General features: G+C 38.6%; 1 protein-coding gene across 1 annotated transcript; it reads left to right on the forward strand.

The window, feature by feature from the left end:
• Positions 1-189: 189 nt before the first annotated feature.
• LOC146894223 (zinc finger protein 431-like) lies at positions 190-28,000 on the forward strand. Its single transcript, XM_085690720.2, has 5 exons — positions 190-1,015; positions 21,381-21,613; positions 26,584-26,710; positions 26,907-26,967; positions 27,521-28,000. Exons 2-5 carry the CDS (start codon positions 21,548-21,550, stop codon positions 27,603-27,605), a joined length of 339 nt encoding a protein of 112 aa, XP_085546846.1. The 5' UTR covers positions 190-1,015; positions 21,381-21,547; the 3' UTR covers positions 27,606-28,000.

Consider the following 28,000-nt stretch of genomic DNA (forward strand, 5'->3'; position numbering starts at 1 on the left):
CTGATGCAGGACACTGAGCCTCCCAGCCCACGCAGCGACTCCGGGTCTGCCCACCAGTTCGCCTCAGCGTCCGCCAGCCTTCCCCTTCCTCTAGCCCGCCCACCCACTCAGTCGAAGGCGGCTAGGGGCTCCCGCGGTCGCCTGTTGGTGGCAAGTTTAGGGCTGGATGCTGCTTCCACTGTGCTCAGATATCAGACTCCCGCCCCGCTGGCCATACAGTTTGGACCCGCCCCATGCTCCACTCTGGGGACGCTGACACCCGCATCAGGCCAGTTTGAAGCTGGTTTGCTCCGAGTCGCCCATTCTGGGCGCCACTTCACCCCTCCTCACGCCTGCCTTTGGCCTGTAGCCTGACTCACTTACCCCGCCAGGCCCCACCAGGACCACCTCCTGCCATGGCTCCCGAAGCGCTCACCACCTGCCCTGCGCCCTCACCAAGACCTGGTTCCTACTTTTCTTTCCTGATTTTCTGAGGTATATGTGACACCCAGGAAAAAAAGAACCTTTAGTTCATTTTTACCTCAGCATTGAACCACAGAACAAATATTCCCTTTTGTGTCCTTAAATCTCTTCTGGACATCCTTCCACTCCTGTGACAAGGAATTATTCTATCCACAAAGTACAGTGGGCTGTGAAACAGCCACGCAGTGTCCAGGTGGAAGAAGGAGAAGTGCCTACAGGAAGATAGTAGGGTCTGGAACCAGATAAAAGGGCAAGTGATTTTGAAAAGCACATCTTCACTGATCTGGAAAAGGTCTTTATCTGGTTTGGAAAGCAGGGTCAGCAACGATTGTGCTGTGTCTTTAAGAAGAGGCTCACCCTATGGGAGGTGCACTTGTCACTCAGGCATCATTAGCCAATCAGGCCTTCCAGGTAACTTGCCTGTCAGTGGAGGACTCTTCCTGGTTCCAGCTTGGCAGTGAAGTGGAAGTGGAGCCAGTCGCGTGTGCTGTTCAACTAAAACTCCTCCAGAAACTGCGTGGAGGGCTTGCGAAAGCTAGGAAACCGCGGCATGGTGAGTGAGGGGCTGCTGTCCCTGGACTGGGAGGAGCAGATGGTGAGGTGCGGGAACCAGTGAGGTGGTTCCTCTCCAGTTATGCATGGGAAGTTGCAGCCAGATTCCCCATCCGTTCAAGTTCAATATGGTGCCTGCAACTTCCTGAATAGGGCAGGCCTCTGAATAACTTTGCACTGTGGGCTTAATCTGCTCAGAGCATTGGGATTAGGGAGCTGTGCGGAGAAACCTCTTTCTAGGCAACATCAGAATGCTTTTAGTGCGTTCATGGAAAGCAGGTTGCCAAACTCAATGGAGGTCTAGCTTCTCTAATATCTTCTAGATAGATGTTCAGCACTGGGCATTTTACCTTTGTGTGCGAAATCCATTTACCGTTAATATTGTGGAGGTTGTAAAATCAACCATATGTGGGGTAGCCCTCCACTTCCGCGCCGTGATGTAGAAGAGTAGAATTGGTAATATAAACGATTTACCAATACTTAGGAAATATTAAGTCTCAAAAAGTAGAATTTAAGGGTGGTAGGACACTCTCTGTATACTTGTCTGGCCTCACGAGGCAAGGTCTTGAGTATTTCCCAGTGTATTTTCCTGAGCCTAACTGGAGTTGGCCTGAGGCCTAGTGTAACTTTCTGAGTCTAGCTAGATTTTGAAGTCCTGTCTCTGACTACCGGACCTAGACCTAACTCTGCCCAGCTACCACTAACATGGCAAAGTATTATTGGCCCTTGTTCCTTACTTCACCTTGCCCAATCCAAAGCTTCTCTTTCATAACAATCACAACCTTATATAAGTCCCTGCTTGATACCAATAAAGGAGTTTCTGCTTTGTCAGACACCCTACTCTGTGGGTGTATTTTTCACTGGTGCCCAGTGGGGAGGGTGGCTGAGATGTGACACTCATCATCCCTTTCAGCCCCACAGAGTCTGGCAGGTCAGACTCTGCCCCTGCTCTCTCTGCCTGAGAACCAGGTAGATTGGTGCCCCATGTAAGGAAGCTCTATCCTGTCAGGAGCTGTTGCTGCAGGAGAACCAGGAAAATGTGGCATATGCTGACCAGGCCTGTTAGAGATTAGGATACTAAGTGCACATTTGTTCAACAGGATTTTTTTCAGACATTTGGCTCCAAACCTTTACAAAAAATTCTTCCCTGGTTTACAACCTGGCACTAGGTCCATCTGCATACCAAAGAACAGGTCTATAACAAGCTGCTCAAAGGGGAGTAACAGGGTCACAACCAACTTTAAGTCCTGGTGTGCCATTGAAGTTTCCTTTTCTTTTAAGAAAAGCATAGTTCTGCCTGATGGGTAATATGACACCAGGTGACAACTTTTTGAAAAAAAAAAAAAACACTTTTGTGTTAAGGACTGGCCAGATCAACTAAGGCTTTTATTTAGGCTCTCCAGCAGGGAGAAGGTACTTTCTGGGAGAGAGAATAACAGCCTAGGGCCTAGGCTTTGGAAGCTTCCCTAGGGTCTGATGTATTAACATTTGAATATAGCTACTTTGGTAATCCCCTGGGGTCAGGGCCTTTGTGGAAGGGTTGCTATAGATCCTGAGAACCCCTCAGAACTATGGTTGTCAATCCCTAGGCCTTTTTGGTTTTAGTATTGATCAGGTAATACACTGTATTCCCCTTGTGTAGCATTGTTTGATTAGCCTCCTCTTGAATTTGTACTAAGTGTGAGGGTTTCTGCTGACTTCAATGAAGTCTTTCTTTTCCTTCCATTTCCCCACGGAAGTTGGATACAAGATTCTATTTCTTAAGAAACTTACTTGGCATGGAATTTAGCATGTGCAAGAAATCCCCATCCTAGCTTTTATCTTTTCTTTTTTCTTTTATTTTTTTGGTTTTTCGAGACAGGGTTTCTCTGTAGCTTCGGAAAATGTCGTGGAACTAGCTCTTGTAGACCATGCTGGCTTCGAACTCCCAGAGATCTGCCTGCCTTGCCTCCAGATTGCTGGGATTAAAGGCCTGTGCCCACCACTGCTCAGCTGCTTGTCACTTCTCTACCTTCTACTTGTCCTAACTTCCTCATCCCCTGTGACCTTCACCACAGGACCCTGCCACTGTTTCATGCCACTGATGTACTTAAGAAATTGTCTTGGGAATATTTTTGCTGTCTAACCCTCCTGTCTGCCTGGGTGACTAGACCTACAAATTGCCTATCTCTTTTGAGTTGTTTAAACTTCAGGCAGAGTTGGATGTGTACCATCAATAAAGAGATTTTTCTTTGTTAATTAACTGTGTGAAGTGATTTCTCAAAGGGAAGGCATATTGTTTCTAGAACTGGTGTTTTTCATCTTGTTGGAAAAACTGTGCTTGAGACAGGCTCTCTTAGGTTGTCTTGGGTGGCCTTGATTCCAGTTTGTTGCACTCAAGAGAATGGCCTTGTTGTCCTCTATATTACACCTTCAATATTCTTAAATTGCATGACTGTACCATCTATCTCAGTTTTAAAATAATCTGTTTGAGTCATTTAGTCAGCTATGCAGTGCAGTCACAGGAAAAGAATCCACATATGCAAGATTGCTTCTGTCTGCTGACCAAAATAGGAGGAACATTTTATTCTGTATAGTGCAAGGGAAACAGGGTAGGCAACCAGCTCCTGAAGTCACCATTATGATAAAGGACTTGATTGACGTCAGGGGAGTGATTTTGTAATTTCCCAGCAAGTTTTAATTTATGTCATGTGAATGAATACAGATCAGTGTGAGTGTACAGTTTAGAAAGGTTATCTTGATCCAATGAATACTGAAGATGTAATTAAGGAAAGATCCTATGCAGATATTTCAGTCCTGCTTGACAAAGGGGCAAAATGTTGTGATCCTGCCTAAGAAAGTTGTTATTTTTCTTGTTTCAGATGTGCATCTTAGAGAAAAGGTGTGAGAACTCTTTGATATGCTCTAATCTCTAGTCTGGACCACATGGCTATAAAGTCTGCTTCAACATTTCAAAACTAATTTTGAGATTATAACTCCATCATATCCATATTCTCTTTCCTTCTTCCAAAACTACCATGACCCTTCATTGGTTTCTAATTTATGACTTCTTTTTCTCTAACAACAGTTGACTGTGACCTATGTTTGTCAGCAGGATTTTCCAGGTATGAGGCAGTGGGTTGGCTAAAGTAGACATTGCATTTGTAACGGAATGTGCACACAAAGAACCGTGTAGTTAGGATGAAGATCAGGATGTGTTCAGGAGAGTAGAAGATAAGATCCTGTCTATTGCACTAGAAGGTCAGAGCTAGAAGGACTGTGTTGACTGAGTCATTTTTTCTTGGCCTACCCAGTAGGGGAGCTGCTAGCATTCTGAGGCACACCTGGGAGGCACTAACCAATGAGGAACTTTGGAGAGTCTGAGCAATCAGGATTACTGGCGATGTGTAATTTTCAGGTTCTTTCTGGGGTTCCCCTCTGCTTTTGCTGTGGTGAGTTGTAAGGAAGACAACAAGCTGTGCCTTGGTGAGTTTGGCATGTTCAGAGCAGGTCTGCTGTGCTGTCATTTCTGCTGGGAATTGGATGAACCATGAGCCAGACTGATTATATGTGGCCATGCGGTGACTTCGACAATGGCCCTTGTCCTCTGAGCCTCCCTGTGTATGGATATCCTGGGAAGTAGGAGACTCTGCAGCCCTGGTATGGGAGGATATGATTCTTGTACTAACTCTGTCCAGTGTGCACACATGAGTACTGCTTTTTGTGTGCAGAGGGGAGACAGATTGGAAAACTGAAAGTCTTGTTTCTAGAAGTTGTGAATATGGCATTGCACTCTCAGGTTTTTCTCATAAATGTTACAAGTAGTTTAGAAACTATTAGAAAGATGGTGATGGGGTCATCTTTCAGCAATACATGACTAGAATACTGTTAACTTTCTCTTTCCACCAGCCACAGTGGCATGATTCAGTGAAGTTTAGTTCCAGAGGACAAAAGGAGTTTCTGATCTGCAATGATATCTCAGGTGTGCTTGGTGTAGGGCAGGTAGATAGGTCAGAATTCAAATCTTGTGGCATAATCCTTGTGACAAGAAGTAGATTTTAGATCATTCTTCTATGTTGTTTTTGAATTGGGAATCAGTGTGTGGGGGGAGGAACTGCATTTTCCTTAAACCACAAGGAGGTATACAGGGCTGCAGAACCTTAGCAAGTGATCACCTTCATTTGCAGAGAGATCTCTAGAGCATGAAGTTTCTGTCTTTGGAAGAAATGTTAGTCGCTAAAGGGACAAAAACAATTTATAGGTCACTTTGGGCTAATTTTATGAAAATTGTAAAGTCTGTATTTATTTAATTTCTATGCTGATAGGATTATCGATAGATTGGTTACGTTGGCCATAATCACACTTTTCCTTGCTAAGTTTCCTTTGGTCTTCTGGTTAAAAGTTGACAGTATTTTTATATCTTTGTTCTTGGCCTTTTCTCTACATCCCTTTTATTCTTTCATAAATATTGTATATATTTTTAATTGTTGTATCTTTAGTATAAAGATAGGTAAGTATAGTAGTCATATTATATCAATCTGTGTTCTACTTTCTCATAATTCAGTTGAGCATTCTGAGTGTTTCCACTGTGAATGTAGCTTTGTAATCAACTTCCCTCTTATAAACTTTTGGGCATTGTCATTTTATTGAATTCATTTTATGGTGAAAATTTATCATGCACAACACCTTAATTTTACTGCATCATGTTTCCAAGGATCATTTATTCACTTCTTTTCTTATTTATCCTTTCTTTCTCCTGTTGTTACTAATTGTAAAAGACTTTTGGTTTATTGTACAGAAGATATTATGGGTCTTGGTATGTGACCCAGCACAATTTCTTTTTAAGGATGACCTGAGTTTTATTATCTACACTCAAACTGGGAGGCTTTTAACTTCTTACTATTCCAGATTCAGGGGATCTGAAATCTTTTTTGGTATGTCATATATATGTGTGTGTGTGTGTGTGTGTGTGTGTGTGTATATATATATATATATAGTGAATGTCCATGGCTCTTGGAGCAGAGTGTGCCTTCCAGTTCCTGAAACACTGATGCATCCCCTCAGGCAGTGAAGCGTTCAGGCTAATTTATGTTTCTGTGTATGACTGCTTATTAGTCAAGGAATCATAGAAGTTTAATAGGACAATTGACGTTAGATATTAATTTTGTGTACCCTGTATAGCTTGCAAACTTCATTGTATCTTGACAACTAAAGAGTATTTATCCAGGAAATTGTCATTACTTTATGTTTCTGATAAAAACTAAAAAATCTGATTACTCTCCATAAAACAGTCATAGCATCCTCTTGCTGTGGTGACTGCAGCCCAAGCTTGAGTTCATTCTTTCGGGCCCTATCAGGTGATTGGTAAGTAAGCACAGATGCTTTGAAGACTTCTTGAAAAATTTAGCTAGAGGTCATTTGTGTGATATTTTAAATTTATTTATTTATTAAAAATTTCCACCTCCTTGCCTACTCCCATTTTTCTCTCCCTCTCCCCACTCCCCCTCCCCGCTCCCTCTCCAGTCTTAAGAGAAGTTAGGGTGCCCTCCCCTGTGGAAGTCCAAGGCTCTTGTGTGATATTTTTGCCCCACATCCTTATTATTTTCTCCATATCCCAAGTAAGTGAGTAAGGTAGTGTTATCTGATTTCTTAGACCAAATATTTCTTCTGTTGGATGGTTATTACTGATGATATATTCACATCAATAGTAAAAAGAATACAATGAGAAAGAAATGAAAAGTGTAGTTGGATGTTTTTCTCTCACACACCAATTTCTGAATAACTACTCAGAGGCTTATATTAATTATAAATATTTGGCCAACGTTCAGATTATTACTGGCTACCTCTGCCCCATGGTTCCTGGTTTGTTATCTTACATCTTGCTTCTCTGGTAGCTCTTAGTGTCTCCATTATTCTGACATCTTTCTCTCCGTACATGTGTTAGTTTTTCTACCTAGCTGTATTTTGCCTTGCCATATACCAAAATGTAGTAGCGGCACAGGCCGCATCCAGCTGCCCAGCTAGCTCAACCTCCCAAAATAACCACAAGGAACTGTATTAATTAAATTACTGCCTGGCCCATTATATCTAGCCTCTTCTTGGCCAACTCTCACATCTTGATTTAACCCATTTCCATTAATGTGTATCTCCATTTGACTGTGGCTTACCGGCATGAGTCTAACCAGCGTCTGTCTTGGGCATGAGAATCATGGTGTTTGCCACACTGCCCTTCTTTCCAGCATCCTGTTCAGTCTACTCCACCTATCTAAATTCTGCTCTATCAAAAGGCCAAGGCAGTTTCTTTATTCAACCAATGAAAGCAATACAAATACAGAAATACCTCCGACACCACCAAAAGAGCTTTAATCATTAACCATACAAAGCAACACATAGTCACAGAATACAGAATATCCCACATCAGAAAGTTCATTTTGTTGAGAAAAACAGCACTAGGTAGTTTCAGATGACAGTACAATGCTAGAATAGATTCAGGGATTATCAAGGATTTTAGCTCCATTAAAGGGAAGATTCTTGTTCTACATATGAAGCCTTGGAAGGTGCCCCATCCAGTTAAGTCCTAATTTTATGGAAGAGTACACAAAGTAATTCCTTGTCCCAGCAGCAACATACAGAAACAGCACCAAATTTGGTGTAGGCTTGGTAGTGTCCATTATATTTTGGCAGGATAACATATGTTGTACTGATTCTGGAAACAGGTAAGATGTAAAATGTAAAGGTCATGGATTCTTCTTCTGTGGTCAGTACATCACTGTTGTACCCATCTATGTTTGGCAGAGTCATAGCCTCAGTGAAGAGATTGTGAGAGTTCATTGCAAGAAGCAGTGGAGATGAAGCTGGGTTGCATTTGAGACCACAGGATATTGAGATACCCAAGCAATGAAATATCTTCCATGGAGAGCTGCATATGCGGAGTGGAACTTGCAAAAGAGTACAATTCATGAGAAGTTATAGGTTGTTGTGAGATATGTTGATCAAACTTTGATTATAAAGCTTTCTTGGAGTCAAAAAGCAGAAATAGTTATTAGCTGACCAAAAAAATATAGATGTTTACAATACTGTGGAAAGATAAGAGACATAAAGTAGCAACATGGGGCTGTTAGAGGATAGTGATCTTTTGTGGCTGGAGGAATTGAAAAGATATGATCCACTGCATCTCTAATCATTCAGGTTCTTTCCCCTGATATCTAAATCGCTGCATTTTCTTGATAAAGATTCATTAGTTGACACTTTATCTGGCACTCTAAAAGACATGCTTAATAAACATCAAGTGGTAATTAAGATCCCCAGAGATTGATTATGCTGCAGCTTATTAACTTGAAATATTTAAACGTCAGCTATGGGGAAAGTTAAAAGTTATACTCTTGCATTTTGATTCAGACAAAAGGGGAAATCTTGTGAAATATTGTTTGAAGATGTGTTACATTCAATTATACTGTGGAATGTTTGTTTAGTGATGCAAGAGTGTGTTGCATTCTTTTATGTTGCATTTATTTAACTCTGTGAAGCTGTTTTACTTTGCCTGCCTAAAACACCTGATTGGTCTAATAAAGATCTGAATGGTCAATAGATAAGCAGGAGAAGGATGTATGAGGCTTTCAGGTTTTCACTTCCTTGGTTAGAGTTATCCCAAGATATTTTATGCTATTTGTGGTTATCGTGAAAGGTGATGTTTCTCTGATTTCCCTCCCTGCTTCTTTATCCTTTGTGTATAGGAGGGCAACTGATTTTTTGGAGTTGATCTTGTACCCTGCCACATTACTAAATGTGTTTATCAGCTGTAGGAGTTCCTTGTAATAAATACAAGGTAAAAGAGAGAAGAATTGAGGTGGAAAGAAGAGGATAGGAGGACATTAGGGACCACTGACACAGCTGCAAGGCCAGCCTTGATGTAAGAAGTAAAGAAAAGTATTTATAATAGAGAAAGATGAAAGACCAGAGGTGAAATGTAGATGAGAAATTTAAGAAAATCTGTATAGAAAGAAACCAAGCTCAGCCTGGGTATTCATAGGTAAGAAGAAGTCTCTATTTGTTTTAGTTGGGAGCTGGGTGGTGAGCCTCAAAAGAGAAAAGAAGAAAAAACCAACTTCAGAATGCAGCATCCTTTGGGTATATGCCACAAAATAGTATAGCAGCTCCCTGGGGGTGTATGTATTCCCAGGTTTCTGAGGAACTGCCATTTTGATTTCCATAGTAGCTGTAAAAGTTTATAGAAGTTATATGCCATACAAGAATGATGTAATGGAAGTTTTGCTCAGCTCATGCCAGTCTAAAATTTAAGAGTTTTTCAGTGACTTGAAATTCTTAGTCCTGCTCATATCCAAATACCCAAGTTTGAAGGCCCATAAACCCCTGCTGCTCCAGATCCAGGGAATTTGACATCCTCTTCCCCTGTATGTCACCTATATACACATGGAAGGCATTCTCTCTCACACAAAAAAGATATACAAACTGTGGGCATGGAATTGTTTTCAAAAGTTCTTGTGAGTCATAAAGCAGTAAGAGAAAAACATATTGCTTTAGGCGTATAATATAAATCATGAACTGTTTTCTTAAAACTCTGCTATCTTACTTTAGGTTTGGAAAAGTTTTTATTTGCTCTCTCTGCTGCAGACTTATAGGCAATCATCTGTCACAGGAAACAAAGTGATGGCTAAGTGATCTTAACAATTATTCTTTTTATTATAAGTGAATGACATTCTTTTAGTAATCAAAACTGTTTTGTACAAATTTAAAGATGAGAAATCTTCCAGTGAGACTCTCCACTTTTGATGGAAAAACTCTCCTTGTCCAATCCATTTTCTGTTATTTTTAAACATCACAGCTGCAGTGCACAGGATGAATTCTGACTATTGCTTTCTTCTGGTTACATTTTCATTAGCATCTTGTTCTTGTGTAAGTGACCATGTGTTTGTAGGTCTGTCTTTGTGTATTGTTTTACCAGTGGTTTTATCTATGTTGCTGATTTTATTAATTATCATTTAAGTTTATTGTTGTTTCTCTAGAAAATTATGTATGTTCACCATTTTTTTTTTATTCAGAAAGTTTACTATTATGATGTTACATGTTCCTTGAGCATTTGTTTGGCTTGGGAATTTTCTGTGGAAAGACAGTTGTAGTTTTCTCTTCTTGATCTAGGAGGCTCACTTCTCATTGCTTGGTATACCTGTATTTTTCTGTTGTTGCCATCTTCATGTTTGTGTTTTTGTTGCTTAAATGATTGATATGGTTAACATGTTTGCTTTTTAAAAAAAAACTTCACATATTTTATTGTCTGTCTTAATTAGCTGTCAACATTATATAGCCTAGAGTAATTTGAGGGAGCATCACTTGAGGCTTTGCCCAGACCATCTGCTAGTTCCTATTTTGTAAATACATGTGTTGATTTGGGATCTTCTTCCACTGATGTTCGAATACCCTAAGCAAGTGGGCCTGAGATGAACAAGAGAGCTAGCTGAATCCAAGACAGTAATTAAGCAAGAGAGATAGCCAGAAAACAATATAATGTTCCCTTGTGTTTTTTGCCATAAATTACTAGCTTGAGTTTTTACCCTAAGCTCCTGGTTGTAGGATGTGATCTGGTATTATCAAATAAATCTGCTCAATACCTGAGATGCTTTTGTATAGAGAATTTAATCACACCAAGAAACAAGCAAGTTAGGTCAAAATGTAGCTCACCATAGTTCGTTAGTTCACTTAGTAGATTTATTGGGCTGTGTTATCCTGTGTCCACTTAGTTAGGAAAGTTTTTTTTTCCGTTTATTTATTTATAAAAATTTCCACTTCCTCCCCTCCTACCAATACTCTCCTGCCCCCCCTCCCTCTCCTCCTCCCTCTCCAGTCCTAAGAGCAGTCAGGGTTTCCTGCCCTGTAGGAAGTTCAACTTCCTCCCACCTCCCTCCAGGACTGGGAAGGTGAGCATCCAAACAGACTAGGATCCCAAAAAGCCAGTACATGCAGAAGAAACAAGTCCCAGTGCCATTATCAATGGATTCTCAGTCAGCCCCCATGTCAGCCACATTCAGAAAATCCGGTTTGATCACACGCTGATTCAGTCCCAGTCCAGCTGGCCTTGGTGAGCTCTCATTGGATCAGTCCCTTTGTATCAGTGGGTGAATGCACCCCTCGCGGTCCTGACTTCCTAGTTCATGTTCTCCCTCCTTCTGCTCCTCATTTGGACCTTGGGGGCTCAGTCCAGTGCTCCAATGTGGGTCTCTATCTCTATCTCCATCCATCGTCGGATGAAGGTTCCCTCTGGTCCTGACTTCCTTGTTCACATTCTCCCTCCTTCTGCTTCTCATTTGGACAAAGGGAGCTAAGGCCAGTGCTCCAATGTGGGTCTCTGTCTCTATCTTCATCCATGACCAGATGAAGGTTCTATGGTGATATGCAAAATATTCATCAGTATGGTTATGGGACAAAGCCAGTTCAAACACCCTCTCCTCTGCTGCCCAGGGAACAATCTGGGGACCTCTCCTTGGACCTGGGAACCCCTGCAGAATCAAGTCTCTTGCAAACACTAAAATGGCTCCCTTAGTTGAGATATATACTTCCCTGCTCCCATATCCATCCTTCCTCCCTCCCCCCATCCCATTCCCCCAAGCTGTCCCGAATCTTCCCCTTCTTTTATTGTATAGGATTATTTTGAGTATCCTGTATTTTTGTTTTCCATATAAAGTTGATTATTGTTCTCTCAAGGCCTTTGAAGAATTTTGTTGGGATTTTGATGTGGATTGCATTGAATCTATAGATTGCTTTTGGTAGAATTACCATTTTAACTATGTTGATCCTCCCAATCCAAGAGCAGGGGGTTCTTTCCATTTTCTGGTATCCTCTTCAATTTTTTTCTTCAAAGACTTAAAGTTCTTGTCAAATAGGTCATTCACTTCCTTGATTAGAGTTATCCCAAGATATTTTATGCTATTTGTGGCTATCGTGAAAGGTGATGTTTCTCTGATTTCCCTCCCTGCTTCTTTATCCTTTGTGTATAGGAGGGCAACTGATTTTTTGGAGTTGATCTTGTACCCTGCCACATTACTAAATGTGTTTATCAACTGTAGGAGTTCTTTGGTAGAGTTTTTGGGGTTGCTTATGTACACTGTCATATCATCTGCAAATAACGAGAGTTTAACTTCTTCCTTTCCAATTCGAATCCCCTTGATCCCCTTATGTTGTCTTATTGCTATTGCTAGAACTTCAAGCACTATATTGAAGAGGTATGAAGAGAGTGGATAGTCTTGTTGTGTTCCTGATTTCAGTGGAATGGCTTTGAGTTTCTCTCCTTTCAGTTTGATGTTAGTTTTCGGCTTGCTGTAAATAGCTTTTATTATATTTAGGTATGATCCTTGTATCCCCAATCTCTTTAACACCTGTATCATAAAGGGATGTTGAATTTTGTCAAATGCTTTTTCAGCATCTAATGAAATGATCATATAGTTTTTTTTCTTTCAGTTTATTTATATGATGGATTACATTAATAGATTTTTGTATGTTGAACCAACCCTGCATCTCTGGGATGAAGCCTACTTGATCATAATGGATAATTTTTCTAATGTGTTCTTGGATTCGGTTTGCCAGTATTTTATTGAGAATTTTCTCATCGATGTTCATGAGTGAGATTGGCCTGTAATTCTCTTTCTTGGTTGTATCTTTATGTGGTTTTGGTATCAGGGTAACTGTAGCTTCATAAAAAGAATTTGGCAATGACTCTTCTGTTTCTGTATTGTGGAATACATTAATGAGTATAGGTATTAGCACTTCTTGAAACTTCTGGTAGAATTCTGCATTGAAACGATCTGATCCTGGGCTTTTTTTGGTCGGGAGGTTTTTGATAACAGCTTCTAATTCTTCGCAACTAACCAGTCTATTTAGATTGTTCACCTGGTCTTGATTTAACTTTGGTAAATGGTACTTATCTAAAACCAAGTCCATTTCTTGTACATTTTCCAACTTTGTGGTATATAAACTTTCATAGTAAGATCTACTGATTCTCTGAATTTCCTCTGTGTCTGTTGTTATGTCACCCTTTTCATTTCTGATCTTATTAATTTGAGTGTTCTCTCTCTGCTGTTTGATTAGTTTGGCTAGGGGTTTGTCAATCTTGTTGATTTTCTCCAACAACCAACTTTTTGTTTCGTTGATTCTTTGGATTGTTTTCTGTGTTTCTATTTTGTTGATTTCAGCCCTCAGTTTGATTATTTCCAGTCTTCTACCTCTCCTGGGTGAGTCTGCTTCTTTTTTTTCTAGAGCTTTCAGGTGTGCTGTTAAGTCTCCAATGTGTGCTTTCTCCGTTTTCTTTAATTGGGCACTTAGTGCTATGAACTTTCCTCTTAGCATTGCTTTCATAGAGTCCCATAGGTTTGAGTATGTTATGTCTTTATTTTTGTTAAATTCAAGGAAGACTTTAATTTCTTTCTTTATTTCTTCCTTGACCCAGGGGTGATTCAGTCATTGACTGTTCAGTTTCCATGAGTTTGTAGGCTTTCTGGTGTTAGAATTGTTATTGAATTCTAACTTTATTCCATGGTGATCCGACAAGACACAGGTGGTTACTAATATTTTTTTGTATCTGTGGAAGTTTGCTTTGTTTCCGAGTATGTGGTCAATTTTCGAGAAGGTTCCATGAGCTGCAGAGAAGAAGGTATATTCTTTCCTGTTTGGGTGGAATGTTCTATAGATATCTGTTAAGTCCATTTGATTAATTACCTCTATTAATTCTCTTATTTCTCTGTTTGGTTGGTGTCTGATTGTCTTGTCCATTGGTGAGAGAGGTGTGTTAAAGTCTCCTACTATTAGTGTGTGTGGTTTGGTGACTGCCTTGAGTTCTAGAAGTGTTTCTTTTACATGAGTGGGTGCTTTTATATTAGGGGCATAGATATTCAGGATTGAGACTTCCTCCTGATGAATTGTTTCTGTTGTGAGTATAAAATGTCCATCTCCATCTCTTCTGATTGATTTTAGTTTGAAGTCAATTTTCTTGGAAATTAGAATGGCCACATCCGCTTGTTTCTTAGGTCTGTTTGCTTGGAAAACCTTTTCCCAACACTTTACTCTGAGTAGATGTCTGTCTTTGTGGGTGAGGTGTGTTTCTTGTAAACAGTAGAATGTTGGATCCTGTTTTCGTATCCAATCTCTTAGTCTGTGTCTTTTTATAGGTGAGTTGAGTCCATTAATATTAAGTGATATTAATGGCCAGTGGTTGTTGACTCTGGTTATTATTTTCTATTTATTTATTTTGTGTGTGTGTGTAGTAGAGTTTGTGTGTTTTCCTTCTTTGAGTTGTGGTTGTGAAGGGTTGCTAGATGTCTGAGTTATTGTAGGTAGTGTTGGCAATGTTGGATTCCTTGGGTTGCGATTTTCCTTCTATTACTTTCTGTAAGGCTGGATTTGTGGCTACGAATTGTTTAAATTTGTTTTTATCCTGGAATATTTTGTTTTCTCTATTGATAGTGAACGACAGCTTGACTGGGTATAGTAGTCTGGGTTTACATCCATGGTCTCTTAGTTTCTGCAGTACCTCTATCCAGGACCTTCTGGCTTTCATGGTTTCCATAGAGAAGTCTGGTGTAAGTCTGATAGGTTTACCTTTATAAGCTACTTGACCTTTTTCCTTTGCAGCTCTCAATATTCTTTCTTTAATCTGAACATTTTGTGTTTTGATTATTATATGGCGAGGGAATGTGTTTTGTTTTTGTTTTTTGGTTTTTTTTTTTTTGATCAAGTCTATTCGGTGTTCTGTATGCTTCTTGAACCTTCATAGGAATATCGTTCTTTAGGTTGGGAAAGTTTTCTTCTATAATTTTGTTGAATATATTTTATGGTCCTTTGATCTGCAATTCTTCTCCTTCTTCAATCCCTGTTATTCTTAGATTTGGTTTTTTTATTGTTTCCCAGATTTCTTGAATGTTTTGTGATGAGAATTTGTTGGATTTGCCATTTTCTTTGATCAGAGCGTTTATTTTCTCTATGGTGTCTTCAGATTCTGAGATTCGTTCTTCTATCTCTTGTATTCTATTGGTTATGCTTGATTCTGTAGTCTCTGTTCGTTTACCTAGATTTTCCATATCCAGCTGGTTCTCGGTTTGTGTTTTCTTCATTGCCTCCATTTCAGTTTTCAAGTCTTGAACTGTTTGCATTACCTCTTTGATTGTTTTTTCTTGGTTTCCCAAGGTATCATTTACGGATTTACTCATTTCTTCAAACTTTTTGTTATACTTCTCTTTCATTTTTTTACTAATTTTTTAAACTTTTGTATACTTCTCATCCATTTCTTTAAGGGAGTTATTCATCTCCTGTTTAAGGGACTCTATTGCTTTCATAATGGCACTTTTTCCCACTTCTGTATTAGGGTGTTCAAGTCTCTGTTGTCGGGTCGTTGGGATCATGTTGTTTTTCAGATTGTTGGAGGAATTCTTACCTTGGTGCCTGCCCATCTCTTCCTTCAAATGCTCTCTAATAGATCTTCTGGTACAGGGTCAGGTTCCCTTGTTGACCAGGGACCTCAGTGAGAAAAGAGGAATTCCCTCCAGCCGGGTTGCACTTACCACCCAGTCCCAGTGCCCAAGCAGGCTGATCTGGGGGATTTTATGGCTCATGGAAGGGGAGGAAGGGAGGAATAAGGGAAGGGGGTCCTAGGTGAAAACTGGGATGGGATAGGAGGTAAGAGGGCTTCGCAGGGTGGAGCTGCCCCTGAAGAATGACCAGGGAGTCAAGACGGTCAGGAAATGTCTGAGCTCCTCCTTGCCGGGCTTCTGCCGTGTGTCAGGAGCAAACTCACCCCTCTGATGGATTTTCTGCTACAGGATCAGTGCCCCTTACTGGCCAGGAATCAGGAAAGTTTTTGACTATGAAGTTTATTTAAACTATTTTATTGGTCTTAGAGCTGAGATTCTTCTTTAATTCCTATTTTTCTTACATTTTGACATTTTTCAGGACATCTGTCTTCTTCATAAAACTGGTCATAAACTGGTAGTAACATATTGATCTGATTGATCCTGATTTTGTGTTCTTATGCTGGTGTCCATGTATCTGGGTTTGAGGTGATTGTGGTTCTAAAGGCTGATTTTTCAGTTTGTCTTTGTTAAATGGGTATTTTTTTTCCTTAGTTTCTCTTGCTTTCTGATTTCTCTGTTCTGTGTGGCCTATAGTTGATCATGGGTTCTCAACCAAAGTTGGTGGTTGGAAATTTTGTAGTAGGTGTGACTTTTGTTTCAGGTGGGAGCAACTGTTAAAGTTTGGGGATATAAAAAAGGAAGAGGGGAAGGAGCTTAGGGATAGTATAGAGGGGACACTGGGAGAGTGGGAGAGGCCAGTGGGTAGGTTGCCTAAATGGACTTCTGGCAGATGGTATGCTTTTTATTTGAGTGAAGGTCTCCACCCAATTTGGAGGCTATGACACAGAGATGAGCCAGGAAGTAGGATTGGGGATAGTGTTGGGGGGGGGGTATTGAACGAATGGAGGAGTTACATAGGCAAGCAGTCTACAAGGATTTTTCATGGCTGTCATGTCCTCTCACCCAGCAGGGATTCAGGTTGCCTGCCTTGCTGATGTGGACTTCACTTGAACACAGGAAAGTCTTTCAGTTCAGGGGTGGATACTTGGCTTTTGGGATAGCAGCTGTAGGGTTGGTGGAGAATTTTGTGTCTGTGAGAACATAGGGAATGTGGAAGTTTCACAGGCTGGTGGACTGCCTCTCTGTTCTTGTGGCTTGTGTAACATGCATATGAACAGGGGATGTTTGCCTGAATTGGGAGCTGGAACACAGTCATATTCCTCTTTTTCTGAATGGGAATATATACTGTGCCATTATATGTTGGAAATGACTAATTTGTTGCTTGATTTTACAAGGTGTGAGAGTCAAGAGATTGCCTTGAGTGACAGAAGGGACATTGGACATTTGTGCTGTTTGGGTTATTATAGATTGTGAGAATCATTGAACTTAGACTAAATGCATTTTCATTTTTTCTGTATTTTTTTGTATTCTTATCTCATACAAAACATCCTGATTGCAGTGTCCCCTACTTGCACTGCTTTCTGTTCTCCATTCCCCTAGATCCACTGTACCATTTTCCTTCAGAAAAGAGCAGGTCTTCAAGGGATATCAGCCAAACACATCATTCCAAGGTGCAGTAACACCGGGTACAAGCTCTTATATCAAGGCTGTAGAAGGCAATACAATAGGAGGAAAAAGGTACCAAGAGCAGGCAATATAGTCATAGATAATATGACTCCTACAATTAAGACAACCACAAACACCATAAGCTATAAAACCATAGAAGCATGTGTGCAGAAGACCTGTCACATTGACTTGAAGGCTCCATGATTGCCACTTACATTTCTCTGAGCCCTTACTAGTCTTGCTTAATTGATTCCGTGGGCCATGTTTTTTCTCAACCCCTCTGGATCCTACAATCCTAACCCCTCTTTCTATAGAATTTCTATTGCTTGAGCTAATGTTTGGGTAGGGATCTTTGCAGGTTCTTCCATGAGCTGCTGAAAGAAGACTTTCTGATAATATTGGGTTAAGTGCCAATCTATGATTATAGCTGAAAATAGGTTGAACCATTCATTGATTTTTTTTTCTTGTTTAGTTGTATTTGATTCTGCCATAGATCTCTGAGTCATTCAAATTCTTGTTCCTGGCCATCCAGGCAGTGTCAGACATTCACTTATTCTTACAATTTGGCCTTCAAGTTAGACCAGTTATTGTTTAGCCACTATAGCAGTTCTGAGCCACCATTTCCCCTGCATATTTTGCAGTCAGAATATATGTGTGTTGAATGTTTTATGGCTGGCTTGGTGTCCCAGACCTACTGGGAGCTTTATATAGTTACAGAAGATGGCTGGTTTAGCCTCTGTAATCTTGATCACTACCAGCCCTACCTAGGGTTATAGGTTCTATGACATTTCACCTCACTAATTTCATATCCCCTGTTGAAAGCTCTCCTATTCCCATCATCTCTCTCTGTCTTCTCCCTCTCCATACCTTCTTTACTCACCTGACTCTTCCTGTTCCCATCCCCACTGGCTTCCAGTGCACCCACAAAATCTATTATAGATTATCTTCCCAGGGAGTTCCCTGCATTTCCCCTAGATCTGTTCTTGTTGCATAGCCTCTGTGTATCTATATTTTGTACTCAGATTATCTGTGATTACCATGATTGTACTTTGGTTAGCTGCTAATTTACATTTCTTAGTATATATCATGTTTGTCTACGTGCTTCTGGGTTTCCTCACTTATGTTAATAAAGAACACTCAAGGAAACCTTATAATCCAATTATAATTGTGTCCACCTTCAAACAGAATTCTCAGTAGAGGTACTTAAAATGGATGAGAAACACTAGAAGAAATGTTCACCATCCTTACCTATCATGAAAATACATATCAAAATTACTGTGAGATTTTATTGTAATCATGTCAGAATGGTTAAGTACATAACAACAATGACAACTAATGCTGGCAAGGACATGGAACAAGGGGATTCATTGCTTTTGCAAGTACACAGTTGCACAGCCATGTGGAAAGCAATATTCAGTCTTCAGAAAATTGAGAATCAGTCTATCTCCAGACCCACTTATACCACTCTTGTATATAATACCAAAAGATCCTTCCGGAAGGATTCCTTCTCAAGTATGTTCACAGTGACTTTTCATAGTAGCCAGAAAATGTATCTCTGAGAGACTGTGTTGATAATTCATGCGAGAAGGTTTCTCCATTGAGGGTGGCATTTTCCCTAAGAAAGTGGGCCTGAACTAGAAATGGAAGCTATCTCCACATGAGACAGTGACTAGGCAAAAGGCAAAAGATAGAGCCAGGAAACAATAATTGCCCATGAGTTTTGCCTTTAATTTTTAGTTTGAGTTTCTATCTTAAGTTCCCAAAATGATGGTGTGTGATCTGAGACAATCAGTCAAATAAACCTCTTCCTTGCCTGAGCTGATTCTGGTTATCAGATTTAATCACAGCAGCAAAACCACAAATTATACCAAAATTAAAGAAGAAACAACAAAAGGGATTTGTTTTTCCTATGAAGAACCTGGAATGTTTCTTTTGTAAAAATGTCAAAGATATCATGACTTTAGGTGGCAAAAACCATAGAAAGTTGTACTTAGAACTTAATTGGCTGTTCTTGTAGGAGCAGGAAAATGGGACTGTTCAGAATAATAGCAGAAAGAGAAGATTGATATAATAGGATTTCAATCTAAATAGGCACCATAGAAAATTATACTTGAGATCATTTATATGATATATTAAGCCCACAGTCTTTCTTATTCTGCCTATGCCCTGGAAATTTAGTACAACAGAATTAAAAATAACAGGCTAATTCCTTAAATGGAATATTGAATCTGTTGAATGACTATTACTGATGCCTCATTCAGGTCAACAGTAAAAAGAAAGTAACAACTGGGGCAAAAATAAATGAAAATGAAAAGATAGTTTTATATCACAATAAATTGCTGAGACGGGTTGTAATTTTTAAAGAGTTTATTACCATTATAGAAAAGGCTCTTGCTATGGAATGGAAACTTTGCAAAGTGCCTTAAGGGTAAGACTCCATCTATCTAAACCTCCAGTGTATTAAAGGAGTAAGCAGAGTGTTTCCTATTCTCAGGAAGCCGCTTCATGCAAACCTGCTGCACCTGTGATTCAGGTGTGTTAGTTTTTATGCCAATTACGAAGTCAAACTTAGGAATTTCTGTGGGTTTGAGGCCAGCCTGGTCTACAAGAGCTTGTTTCCAGGAAAGGTTCCAAAGTTACCAATAAACCTTGCCTCGAAAATCAAAACAACAACAACAAAATAGATGTCAAACTTTTCAGTATTTCCCATCATGTGTTGGTCCTGCAAACAATATAGAATAAAAATGTAATGTAATGAGTTCTTAGTCTGTAATTACAGCTCAACATTGTTGCAGGCATCTTTATTTGGAATAATCAGAAACCCAGGGAGAAGACTGAAAGTTCATTCCATGAAACTGTGAGGATAAAGCCTGGTGTTGTAATTTTTTCTCTCTCTTCCTTTATGTTTGTGGAAGCATGCCATGGAGATTCCAAATAAATGACACACAAAAAGTTTTATTCCTTCTTATAAGTTCTCAGCCTTATTGTGGCTTGCTTTTAGGCAGTTTTTCTTAAATTATCCTATTGACATTTTGTTTTGGGGCCTTTATCTGTCTCTACTCTGAATACCTTTCTCTATGGCTTGTTGTTTAGTTAGGGACCTGTACCATAGTGTCCTCTTTTTTTGCTCCTTGTTTCTTTTTTCCTCCCATATTTCTCCTGTCATTTGTTTTGTTTGCCTTCCAGACTCTCTTATCCTTCCTGCCAACCTATATGCTGTTCTGCTTTTTATTAGGCCAATCAGGTATTTTAGACTGGCAAAATATCACTGCTTTAGAGAGTTAAACAAATGCAACCTAAAAGTATGCAGCACATCTTTGCATCTTTGTAACATATGTTCCACATCAGAAAAAATAAAACAAATCTTAAAATAATATTGCACACCCTTTCTCCCCTTTTTGTCTAAATAAAAATGAAATATTTTAACTTTAACTTACTAAAACTATGTACAACAAAAGCAGTTACCAAGTAGAAGGAGGGAGAACATGAACAAGGAAGTCAGGACCGCGAGGGGGGCATTCACCCACTGATACAAGGGGACTGATCTAAGGAGAGCTCACCAAGGCCAGCTGGTCTGGGACTGAACGAGCATGTGATCAAACCGGATTCTCTGAATGTGACTGACATGGGGGCTGATTGAGAAGCCATTGACAATGGCACTGGGTCTTGTCTCATCTGCATGTACTGGCTTTTTGGGATCCTAGTCTGTTTGGATGCTCACCTTCCTAGACCTGGAGGGAGGTGGGAGGAACATGAATTTCCCACAGGGTAGGAAACCCTGACTGCTCTTAGGACTGGAGAGGGAGGAGGAGAGGGAGTGGGGGAGTGGGAGAGTATTGGGAGTAGGGGAGGAAGTGGAAATTTTTATAAATAAATAAATAAAAACATATTAGAAAAAAACAAAAAAAAGAATTACATTTACAATATTCAGTCCATTTGTATTTATCAATTTCAGAGAAAACAGTCCATGATCCTTCCCATTTTAGTGATTCAAAGTTTGATACTTAACTTATTTGCTGTCATGGCTACGGTAAACTGAAACTGTAATTATTTAGTTTTTAGCTCCATCCTAGACCCGAGATGGAATTAATATTCCCTAACAGAGACACTGAGCTATCTGAACGTTCAACGAAAGTTCTTTTGCAACATTAAACCATCCATTTTCAAAATACAGGAAGACTTTTCTCTGAAGTGGGGAATTTGAAGGACTTTCCTTATAATGGCAAAGCTCATCAGGCACTTTCCTCTAAGTCCTGCAGAATGTCTGGCCGTCTCTTCTGTGAAGCAGAAATCCCAAAGCATTGTTCTGCCTTGTTTTGAAAATGTTCAGCAATCACTTTCCTGTTGGACCTGCATGTAAAATCTGCACAGAACACTGTTGAGCAACCTAAAGTAGTAGCAGGTTTTTTCAACCTGTGATGAGGCTTGCCAGAATGAAAGCAACTCCAGTGGAGATTCTTCAGTATCCATCATCTTTTAAGCAAGTATGTAACATATTCTGTACATCTTTTAAGTGTTTGGAAATTTTTGTCTATCTAATTATATCTCGGTAGGACTCTGCAAAATTTCCTAACATTAATATATTTGATTGTTATAAGTGTTTAACTACTAACCTTAGTTTCCTGATTATCCTAAATAGTTTTTAATAATAGCTTTCAAAAACTAGAACTTTATTTTATACTTTTAAATGTGTTTCAAAGATACCATACTTTAAATAAGAAAATATATATATATGCACTGTAACAAAAATAACTTAAATGCTTATGAAAATACTATATTCCCCTAAATGATAACAAGCATCTATAGCCCATCAAATAACCAAAAGCCTACCATATTTTATCTGTTGGAAACGTGGGTGTCATGTTCTCTAGATTACTTCTTGCTAAATATGGGTGAAGGTATCTTTAGGGTTCCCTGAGAAAATTTGAGATAATGTCCAAGTACTTGGAAAAGCATCTATAATCCTTATTCATAGTCATCACTTGTCAAGATTTAGGAGGTCTACTCTGATTAAACCTGATCAATGTCATTCCTTAAAAAATCCACAGAATTTAGTCTTCTGCGGAAACAAAGGCAAAACCTTTTCTCAGAAATATTTTTTATTTCCATTTAACAGATATATTTGACTCATATTTTAAGATTAAGATAACTTGACAACAAAAGACCAAATAATCTAAAAATTGGGTAGAGTCCTGAACAGAAAACTCTTCAGCAGATGAATCTCAAAGGGCTGAGGGACACATAAGGAAATGCTCAGCATGCTTAGCTATCAGAGAAATACAAATTAAAACAGCTCTGAGATTCGATCTTACACATGTCAGAATGGCCAAGAACAAAACACTGTTGAAAGCTTATGCTGAAAAGGATATGGGATAAGGACAACACTCCTCCATTGGTGGTCTTGTAAACTTGTACAATTGCTCTGGAAATCAGTATGGTGATTTCTCAGATAATTAGGAAACAATTTAAGTAATAAAATTTGGTTAATTTAAGTGATAATGGTGAGCTAAAAATACACTTAAGATGTTGGTCAAACAGTATTGCAAATAATATGGTTTCTGCGTGTTTATTTTGGTGCTGAGCAGCTGGGAACCAACTAAATGCTTCCACCATGAAACCTAGATGCCCCTCAACTGAAGAAGAGATAAAGAAAATGTGGTAGATTTGTACAATAAAATACTACACAAAGGTAAATTGTAATGGCATCTTGAAATTTGCAGGCAAATGGATGGATCTAGAAAAAACATATTGAGTGAGGTAACTCAGACCAAGAAAGACAAATATAATATGTACTCACTCAAAAGTGGCTCTTAGTCATAAAGCAAAGAAAATCCAGCCTAGAATCTACAACCCCAGATAAACTAGACAACAGAAGTCCCTAAGAAAGACGTACATGAATCCACATAGGATGGTGGAAAAGACAAGATCTTCTGAGTAAATCAGGAGTGTGAGGGTCACAGGAGAGAGTAGAAAGAGCGAGGAGTAGAAAGGAGGGGAGTAGAGAAAAATGTAGAGCTCAGTAAAAGCAATAGTACCAAAAAGATAACCCAAAATACCTAAATTGTTTCAATTTTGCAGTGCTGTTTATAATCCCATGTCTTCCACCATTTATCTGGTGCCCATCAGCCATCAAAAAGGTCAGAATCAATACAATACAATATAGGATCATGACTTCTTGTGTATTTCTTGTCTTTACATGACTTTTTACATTTCTATTAGTGTTATTATCCTTTTAAAGAATTTACTATTTTTAAATCTATTTCTATAAATGCCTATACCTATTGTCTTTGCTTTCTAAAGCCTATGCAAATTGTGAAATACACTGGAAACATTTTACAGGTTTTTTTTTCAATCTGAATCTGTTTAACTGAGTATCATTTAGCCTTTTTTTGACAACATAAGTCTTTAAACTACTGTGCAGCATTTACCTCCGCAGATAAATTTGGCTGCAATCTCCTCCTGCTTCTTTATTGATGAAAACCAACTATTAAGCTTGCAGCCATATAGAAATTGTGTTTCAGGGACTACATTCTACCTTCATATTGTTGGAAATCTGATTCTTGTGCAGCTTGCAGACTTTTTTTATGGTTAGAATTTTCATGTACCCACTGCTCAAGGGCTTCTTCTGTAAGGCAGAAACTCTTAAGCCATGAATTTTGAGCCCCACATTGAGCACCAAAATGTACACAGTTGATTTATCTTTGGAGACCCTGACACCCACTTCTAAATAAATCACAGAGCTTTATTTTTACTTATTAATCTCTGGCCTTACCTTGTCTTGTTTCTAGCCATTTTTCTTAACATGAATTATTCCATCAATCTTTTGCCTCTAGCTTTTTATGTTTTTCTATTCTATATACTTTTCTTTACTTCTTTTCTTAAAAATATTTATTTATTTATTATGTATACAATATTCTGTCTGCGTGTATGCCTTCAGGTCAGAAGAGGGCACCAGACCTCATTACAGATGCTTGTGAGCCACCATGTGTTTGCCAGGAATTGAAATCAGGACCTTTGGAAGAGCAGGCAATGCCCTTAACCGCTGAACCATCTCTCCAGTCCCCTTTCTTTACTTCTTACTCTCTAGCTTGTTGTGTAGCTGAGTGGCTGGCCCCTGGTGTCCTATATTTATCTTGTTCCTCCCTCCTTTCTTCCTCTCAGATTTCTCCTCCCTTTATTCTCTCTGCCTTCCAGACCTTCATATCTTTTCCTAATAAGCTCTTGGCCATTTATCTCTTTGTTGCAAAATCAGGTGCAATAGACAAGCAAAGCATCAGAGCTTTACAGAGTAAAAAATTGCAACATAAAAGATTATAACAGATCTTTGCATCATTGAAAGAAATGTTCCAGAACTTAGGTAAATAAAACACATCTTAAAATAATGTTTTTCAATAACCTGGTTTACATTTTGAAACCACAAGATGTTGAGATACCTAAGCAACGAGGCATCTTCCGTGGAGAGCAAGCTGTCTCTAGGGAGTGGAGGTAATCAAAGAGAGTGGTGTATGAAAAATCACAGGGATAAGATTATTTCAGTCCTTTGAAACAGAAGTTGCATGCTTCTGAGATAGAGCATCAGGATATGATGTTTGTGCTGCTGTGCTTCAGTTTTGCTTTGGTCCAATCTTCCCTTGGTATATCTCCATTTTTCTCTTTTGGAATGTGAATGGTATTGGATGTCATATGTGACAAAGATTTAACACATTTTCTGAATTTTCAAGATGTCACTGTCAAGAGATTGTCTTCAGTGTCACAAAAGACTTTGGACATTTAAATATTGTAGGGGCTTTTGCAGAGTATGGGGATCATTGAAGTGAGTAAAGCATATTCTTCATGGATGACCATGGGCCTTAAATGGCCTAGGTCATTTTGTAATTGATTAAATTAAACCCCTCCCCAAAAAGGAAGATGCGTTTGAATATGTGCCATTCCTTGGTGACTTTCTGCTGATTGTTTGTGAAATCATTAGTAGGAGACTTTCTGGATGGTATTCCTCATTGGGGATGTCATCTGAGTCTCTATTCTCTCAACCTATTTCCTGTTCTTTGTGGACTGTTTTATATTTGATACTAATCAGTAAGGTTCCTTCTTGTGCTGCCATGTCTTCACCACCATTATAGTAGTGTTATTTAAGATTCAGTATAAATTATTGCTATTCTGTGATAAGGTAGTTTAGCAGCCTGCTGTTTGAATCTTCTTGTTTGTAAGTTTTTGAATAAAGTATTTGTTCATGTAGTTCTAGCTGTCTTAAAAGTAGTTCTGTATGCCAGGCTTGACTCAGTCTCAGAGTTCCTCTGACTCTGGATCCCAAGTGTTGTGATTAAATGTGGGTCAACATTCCATACTTTTGTTTTTATATTATTGATTGATGGTTTTGTCTCTATCAAACATTTGCCATTGTATTGAGATTTCCCCATATCTTGAATATAGAAAGTTGGAAGAGGGTATCATTTTGTTTTCCAGAATGGCATGTATTTATGATATTAATAATGCCTGAGCCTTCTGAAACATTTGAAGCCTGTAATGTTTGTTTTGAAATTTTTTACTGTATATGAGAATTTTCCTGTATGCATATATGTGCACCATATAAGTACCTGGTTCTCACAGTGATCAAAACATGATCCCAGAAAACCAGAGCTTGAACTAATAAATAGTTGTGGTTTCCTTTTCAGTACAGACAATTGAGGACAGCTAAATGCAAGCATGTGAGTTCCCCTTATTTTGAGCCCTCTCTCCTGCCCTGTGTTGATTACTTGTTATCAACATTTATATTGCTAATGTTTTCATGTCTCAATTTGTCACTTTTTAAATATTCAGTTCCTTTAGTAAAGTTTTCTTGATGTTACAGTTTAAATTAGCACACTTCAAGTTTCTGGAAGATGAATACAGAGCTGGAGTTAATGCATAACTCTTTGGAATTTCACCAAATACCTATGTATTTTTTCTATGATTTTTTGTTTGTTTTTTGGCTGATTTTTGCATAGATAATAGGTTCTTAATATGTAATTCTGACTGTCCTGGACATGATTGAATAAACTTTTACAGCATTTAATTCAGAGGCCTCTGCCTTCTGAGTGCTGGAATTAAAGGCACGAGCCAATGTATCCAACTTGCCCATCTTGTTCTTTGGTTTTGTATGCAGTAATTAATTGTTCATTCAGTTTTTCCTATGTGTCCTCTGTACTGCTGATCTGTTTACTTGTCTCTCTATGTTTGTTTATAGACATTTCTCTTGCAGGTGATATCCCATTGAAGGGGTATAGAAATGATAGAGGTGAACATCTTCCTATTTAGTTTCCTTCAAAAGTTACTTGGTGACTGAATTAAAATGTCTATGGTATGGAATAATTGGGGGTAAGCCACAGAATTATGTGAGTATACTGTCAAAGAATTATACGTTTACAATATTGTCTTTGTCATGCTTTCTATTTTACATATATATTGAAAAATTTAGAATGCAGTGACCTATGATGATGTGCATATTGATTTCACTTGGGAAGAGTGGACTTTGCTGAATCCTTCCCAGAAGAATCTCTACAAAGATGTTATGCTGGAGACCTACAGGAACCTCACTATTATAGGTAAGACTGAATTTCCTCTTATGTTTCAAAATATGGGGACAACAATTCATTGTTTATTGATGTTCTTATCTAATTTTGATTAAGAAAGGAGAACCATTGGTTGAATAAATCAGGCATGATTCTAAGGTTTAGGGAAGAGAGTAACTAAAATTTTACATCATTTTCAATACATTTATTTTTTGATATTATATTTTAGGATACAGTTGGGAAGACCGTAGTATTGAAAATCATTCTCAATGGTCTAGAAGATATGAAAGGTAACTACTTTCATGAAGAAGCTGATACAAATGTTCCTCTGAAGAAATTGTAGTGTGCATTGGAAGTTTTAAACAAACACAACATAATAAATAATGACACTTTAAGTGCATCAGCGATTATTACATTGTCACAAAACCATGTACCTCATTGTCAGCTATGTGAATTGCATTTGAACACTATGCTTTTAAGAAAGAAGCTATGGAAACAGTGTCCTAACAGATATCATCATTTGAGACATGCATTATGAGAGCTATGCTATAGAACTGTCAATCAGTTTTTTCATACCACTCATATTAAAAAAAATTAAAAACATCGAAGTGGTGATAAGAATGTCTCAAAAGTTTCTAATATGCAAATAGTCCATATTGAAGCTTATGTGTCTCATATACTTGATTTGATTGTGCTAAGTTTATTGAGGGTTCAATTAGAGTCAAGAATGAAGGGGAAGTTGTGGCCAAACCTTAATCCCTATACCAAAAGTCTATGTTACAGAGGATCAGACTCTGTTAATTCAGTTGGAATCTTTTTATTTATTTTTGCCTCTTTTGCTAGGTATGTCATATGTCACTCTGGATACAAGGCTTATGAGCATAGGAATATGGAAAGACATAACATACTTCTCTCTCAGAATAATTAGAAGATATGTTGCAGTCCCCATGTTAAGCATGCTTGTTGAATATCATTCAAGTATTTAAGTAATTTGTTTTCTTGTTTCAATATTAATACATCAAAAATGCACATTGCAGAATATCTCCATGAATATTAGGAATAAGTAATACTTCTGTTTGTCTTTGCTCACTTAGCAAATGTAATATCTTTCACAGTATAGGAAAATGTATGAATGCAATAAGGATATTAAAGATCTGAGCTTTTCAAACTCTCTTCAAATATGTAAAAATTTTTGTATAGGAAAATGATTCTGTAAATGTGACTCCTGTAATAAAGGATCTTACCATCAAAGGTACCTTCGATGTTTCAAAACATCCTTAGTAAATGGGAACAACATGAATAAACACTGTGATAAAACCTTAA

The sequence above is a fragment of the Myodes glareolus genome, chromosome 6 (genome assembly GCF_982192425.1).
Source record: "Myodes glareolus chromosome 6, mMyoGla1.1, whole genome shotgun sequence".
Lineage (NCBI taxonomy): Eukaryota > Metazoa > Chordata > Mammalia > Rodentia > Cricetidae > Myodes > Myodes glareolus.